The 6,000-nt window shown below is 38.7% G+C and overlaps 1 protein-coding gene across 1 annotated transcript; it reads right to left on the reverse strand.

Annotated features, from left to right (window-relative positions):
- Nucleotides 1-61: 61 nt before the first annotated feature.
- On the reverse strand, nt 62-5,309 carry LOC118796661 (H-2 class I histocompatibility antigen, Q9 alpha chain-like). Its single transcript, XM_036555669.1, has 4 exons — nt 5,261-5,309; nt 2,665-2,931; nt 607-876; nt 62-184 (listed from the first exon to the last, which is right to left on the reverse strand). The coding sequence occupies exons 1-4, from the start codon at nt 5,307-5,309 to the stop codon at nt 78-80; spliced, it is 693 nt and encodes a 230-aa protein (XP_036411562.1). The 3' UTR covers nt 62-77.
- Between the last annotated feature and the right edge of the window lie 691 nt (nt 5,310-6,000).

Genomic DNA, 6,000 nt, shown 5'->3' on the forward strand with positions numbered 1-6,000 from the left:
CAGACACCTGTAGCACCATCTCCTTCTCCAGACCGCTGTGAAGAATGATGCAAGAGTACTTGTCCCTGTTCAGCTCCTCAGGTGAGACAGTCAGAACGCTCCTCTTCTGGAAGGTTCCATCCTGGTTGGGTAGCGTCTCTCTGAGCTCCACAGTCCTTCTGGACCAGAGACACCTCAGGAGGAACTGGAGAGAGAGAGAGAGAGAGAGAGAGAGAGAGAGAGAGAGAGAGAGAAATGACATGTAGTTGATTAGTTAATAATAAATACTGAATAATTTAAAGTAGATACTAAATAATTCATAGTGACTACTGAATAATTCATAGTAGATGCAGAATAATTCATAGTACGTGCTGAACAATCTATTATAGATACTAAATAATACGCCATAACATAACACTTGTACATATTATACAGTGGCTGATTAAGATCCATATGACCATTGGTGGCACAAAAAATATCAAAACATGATAATGTTTTATTACCCTCTACAGAAATCAGAGGGTCTGCTGTATTACGTTACTGAGGGAGAGTAACGAGAGGCATCGGTGAGATGTAGTGAGGAGTAATCAGTGAGTAAATGATCAGCAGGTTTTCAGATCACTGTACCTTTCCTCTCCAGAGTGGATCTGCCATATTCCACATACTTCTGTAACCACTCAATACAGGTGTTCTCCAGGTAGGTCTTCACCTGAGCAGCCCAGTTTACACTCTCCCACTTCTGTTTGGTAATAACAGCTTTATGACGAGCTGCAGTCCAGGTGAGAGTGTTCAGATCCAGACTGATGAAGTCTTCTCCATCATAACCGTACTGATTATATCCTCTAGTCCCATAATCATCCAGTTCACAGCCGTACATCCACTGCACTGTGTGAACTCCTGCAGAGAAACACAGGAATGTAATGCTGGAGCATAATAAAACAAATTAAAGCATGTGATCTACTGAAACAGTGAACCTCATTCATCTGCATTATAAACTGATGCAAAATAATACAAACAGATGCCATTTTTCTATTTCCTTGACGTGCTTCAAGGCACATTCAGTGTCAGTCACTGGAATCACTATAGAGCTGTGAAAGAGTAAGTACCTCCCATGAAAATCTGTGTATTTTGACATTTAGTCTTAATATTTAATTATTTATTAATTTATTTAAAAATAATTGAAGAAAAATAGAAAAAGTAAGTAATTCTAACAGTTCAACAGCAGGTGTCACCAGAAATCACTTTGAGTAGATTAACAATAATGTAGAAACAAAAAAGTATTTCTGCTTTACTTTACTTTCCTCTGTTAATAATGTCATTTCTGAATGCTGTTGCTGTGTTTATTTGATATTTAAATGCTAATTAACAAACCACACTTTAAAACACATGACTAGGAATAGAATTCACACTTAAGTGGCCTTTTATAGTTGCTGTAGTTAATCAATAATGAGCACTTAGCAATTTTAATTTTGTGTAACAACTGTGTGCTCACAGTGCATCCAGTAATAATAATGATAGGATATGAGACACGTCTCTCTGGTCCAGTGTGAAATTCATGGCTCAATCTATAATGACAGTGTGAGGAGGCCCAGAGGCAGAAAAGCAGCCCCAAACCACAACACTACCACTACCATGCTTCACAGCTGGTCTGACGTTATTTGGGTCAAAGGGCAGTTTCAGGTTTTCAGTGAACAGCTTGACAGTTGAACAGTTTTATTCATGTTGCCCTTTGGAAACTCTGAGTGACAAACTGTCTGAGCATGGGCCTGGTTTTACTCCTTGGGCTGTGTTACAGAAACATCCTAAATCTTATCTGTTTAGTCTCCATGACGACTTCAGTTCGGACTGAATTCAGGACAGTAGCTATTACAGAATAACAGTTCCTAACTTCATAATCTCATCATTAACTTCTAAAACTCAAAATACACTTTGTCATATTCTTCATAACTTTCATATTTCATAATCTACATTCTAAAGGTTGGGTCGTATGAGAGCTGTAACTGTCTTCTGTCCAGTCAAATAGATGGGTGATGTAATTTTAAACCCTTATAATAAAAGAAGCTGAAGTCACAATTTTTTTCTACTGAAAGTCGACCCATTTTTCCACAAATCCGGGCTATAAACTATAAACAGGTGGCGTCTCTTCAGTGATCTGATCTGTAAAAATTATTTTTATAAAATAATACAAAGAGCGTCTAAGATTTTTGGCTTTCAGCAGTAAATTGTAAGCATATAGCAATATGTATCATAAAACACATGTTCTATTAATTTGAGGGGAGCTTTTACAAAATAAATACATAAAATAAAAATTTATTTCATGCACTTGCTGAATAATTTGCCTTACGATTTGGTCATGTTAATTCAGATAGACAAACCAAAATATACCCTGGAGAATAAGAGGTTAACTCCAGATCAGAAAACAGCATCACACAAACATCCTAACTAGACTAAACCTCCTAAATCCTGTCCTTAAGACAGGATTTCCTTCTGTAATACAAAATTATGAAAAATTTTTCTCTGTCAGATTTTAACTTGGGATCAAATATAGGATGTTTCTGCAATATGGCACCAGATATAATCCTTAAATGTGGCCGTATGATGGGGCTATAGTGTTTATTTTTTATGAACAAAAGGAAAATTAAACTTTTGTGCTGCATTATAAAATGTCAATAGATCTGTAATTACCTATAGTCTTGTTGAAGTGCTGCATTAGAGTATCCACACTGGTTCTGAAGGTCTCCTGATGATGCTGACTAATCTGGGTCTCTCTGTTCCAGTAATCTGGATCCTTAGCATCGCTCTTCTTTATCCACTCTGTCTTGGTGATCATCTTCCTGATGTTACTGTCATAGTACACAATCTGCTGTCCATCCACCAGACCCACCACAGAGAACTCTGGGAAGTTTATTCCTGGAGTTACTGCAGTGTAGAAGTACTGCAGAGAGTAAGTGGCTATAAAAATGAAAATGAAAACAATGAATGACTGAAATTTTTCTGAGGAAAAATCATACAATTTGTTACAATCACAATAATCATGTATGCGAATAGAAACTGATATGTTCTAAGTCTTCAGAGGTTTTTGTTGATCATTCAGGCCAGAATTGGGGAAATCCGCCGACTTTTCAAAAGTTCTATATAATTAAACCATTGAGATGTAAACAGAGTCATTCAGAGTGGTTTGGTGTGAAACGTTCTGTTCTAGAGAAACTTATAGTGTTACGATCCTGGGGGTGTATGGTGTTTTTTTGTTTTGTAATCTCTTTTCCTCTAGGATTGGTGTCTGGAGGGTCTGATTGGATACAGAAGGGGGCGCTCCAGTTACTTAAGGGCTGTTGCAGCACTGCAGGAAGAGGAGAGGGCTGTTCCAGTGGTCACACCTGTGCCATCAGCCTCCACATGACCAGACCAAGCATAGGAACCAGACGTCCACCTCTAAAAGCTCCCTCTCAGAAAGTTACTACATGAAATGGTTATGAATTCACCACCCAATGCCTGAGACACTGAGAAGTTTTTTGGCCTTAAAATCCATTCATGGTGGAGGGATACATGCAGCATGTTGTGAGGCAAAATAGTTCCCAAATAAAACTTATCATTTTAGATTTATTACTATTTTACCATCATCATCATTCCACATAACTCAGAAAACACTTGTAGGTTTATGTGGATAGTAAATAAAATGTCTATATTTGTGTTGTAGTCATGGCGACCCCTGGTTCCTATCACCACCACTGTAAATACATCTGAACCATTTCACACCAAACCGCTCTGAATCACTCTGTTTACAAACACTGGACTATGCAGAAATTTTGGTGGAGTTCTCCTTGAAGGCTCTGTAAACTCCTTAAGCCTAATAAGCCAAAAACAATGAATGGCTTCAAAGGACCAGTATAGCTGCACTATTAAAGCTGTTTGTGGTCTCCTTTAAAGCATTAGCAGTTAAGGCCTGTCAACTGAGTTTGCAGCCTATTTGTTTTCTTTTGACTCAATTTTTAACCTGTAAGCCTGTAAAGTTACACATATACAGTCACATGCAAATGTTTGGATGCTCCTGGTCAAATTCTATGCAGTGGTTGATTTTCTAAGTGTAAAAAAGTTCACATCATGTACAGAAAACACAATCAATTACTATTTTTTTCCGAATTTACTGTTTATGTTGATGAATTTAACATCTTGGAAAGGCTGGGTCCTTTATGAGTAAGGATGGGTTGAGGCTCACTACTTTAACAGGAAATGCATCAGCAAAGAGTCTGACTGTTTAAGAAGAACATTCAAAGATGCAAAGAGTTATTTCACTTAAATGCATTCACATGACCTTTGACCCTTCAGAAAACACTGCATTAAAAACCAGCATGCTTCTGTGATGGACATTACCACATGAGTTCAGGAACACTTTCATAAATTAACTATCAATATCAATTAAACTGTTAGTAAACATCATCTGTTGCTGCGTCCACAAATGCAAGTTAAGACTGTACTATGCACAGTGGAAGTCATATATCAACATACAGAAACACTGCCGACTTCTCTGGGCTCAAGCTCATCTGAAATGGACTGATGCTTGGTGGAACCACGTATTGTGGTCTGATGAGTCAACATTTCAGATTGTTTATGGAAATAATGGATGTTGTGTTCTCTGGGCCAAAGAGAAAAAAAGACCATCCAGACTGTTACCAGCGTAAAGTCTAAGCCAGGGTCTGTCATTGTATACAGGGTATTAGCAGGTAACCTGCACATCTATTAAAGCACCATCAATGCAGAACACATTTGGGAACAACATATCACTGCTGTTGAAACCTTGCATCTCCATCTTTTTCAGTTTTTGACATAAACTGCCTGTTGCCCTTTACACAGGGTGTTAATTTTGGAAAAAAATTGTAAAGGTTTCATTTCAGAGATACGAGGTTTTGTTTCTGACAGCAGTGATATGCAGCATTTTTTCAGAGACGTCCCTGATTATTTCAGCGTGACACCAAGCCACATTCTGCGCAGTCTGCCCAAAGGAATTTTCAAAAAATGATCTTTTTTGGAACATGCTGCAGGCATCTTACATAGTGCAGCTTTAAAGAACTAGTTCTTGTACATTTAGCTGTGAGTTAAGGGCTGGTTGTTCAAATCCTGTGGGAATATTAAACCAGTTTGTGGTCTGCTCTACAGCAATAGCAGTAATCAGGAAGTTAAGGGCTACACCACTGAGTATCTAACTTTACAGCCTCCAAAAAAACTTTAACCTTTAAATCTTAAGGTTTACATATACAGTATGTTGTAATTAGCATGAACTCACCTGCTGATGTCAGATTAAAAGTAAGTGCAAGAAAAAGGAGAGATTTCATGATTAGGTTCCTGTGCTGTGTTTCTCCCTGCAGACTTCAGCCAAAAAATAGAAAGCAGAACCGTCCAGCTCTTCATACCATGAACAGCAGAATGTGGATTTCCTTTAAACGTTGAGGTTTCCAGCCGCACATGATGAGAATCACTTCCTTTTACCCATAATTTAGTTTACAGTGCTGAAGACAGCACAAGGACCAAGGCAAAGACATCAACTCTCAAAATAAAATTTATCTTTATCTATCAATTGACCTGATATTGGCTGGTGACCAGTGTTAGATGGTGGAACTACGCTGGTCTGATGTTGGCTGGTGACCAGTGTTAGATGATGGAACTACGTTGGTCTGATGTTGGCTGAGACCAGTGTTAGATGGTGGAACTACGTTGGTCTGATGTTGGCTGAGACCAGTGTTAGATGGTGGAATTACGTTGGTCTGATGTTGGCTGAGACCAGTGTTAGATGTTGGAACTACGTTGGTCTGATGTTGGCTGGGACCAGTGTTAGATGGTGGAACTACGTTGGTCTGATGTTGGCTGAGACCAGTGTTAGGTGATGGAACTACATTGGTCTGATGTTGGCTGAGACCAGTGCTAGATGATGGAACTATATTGGTCTGATGTTGGCTGGGACCAGTGTTAGATGATGGAACTATATTGGTCTGATGTTGGCTGGGACCAGTGTTAGATGATGGAACT

The sequence above is a fragment of the Colossoma macropomum genome, unplaced genomic scaffold, assembly GCF_904425465.1.
Source record: "Colossoma macropomum unplaced genomic scaffold, Colossoma_macropomum, whole genome shotgun sequence".
NCBI classification, from domain to species: Eukaryota; Metazoa; Chordata; class Actinopteri; order Characiformes; family Serrasalmidae; genus Colossoma; species Colossoma macropomum.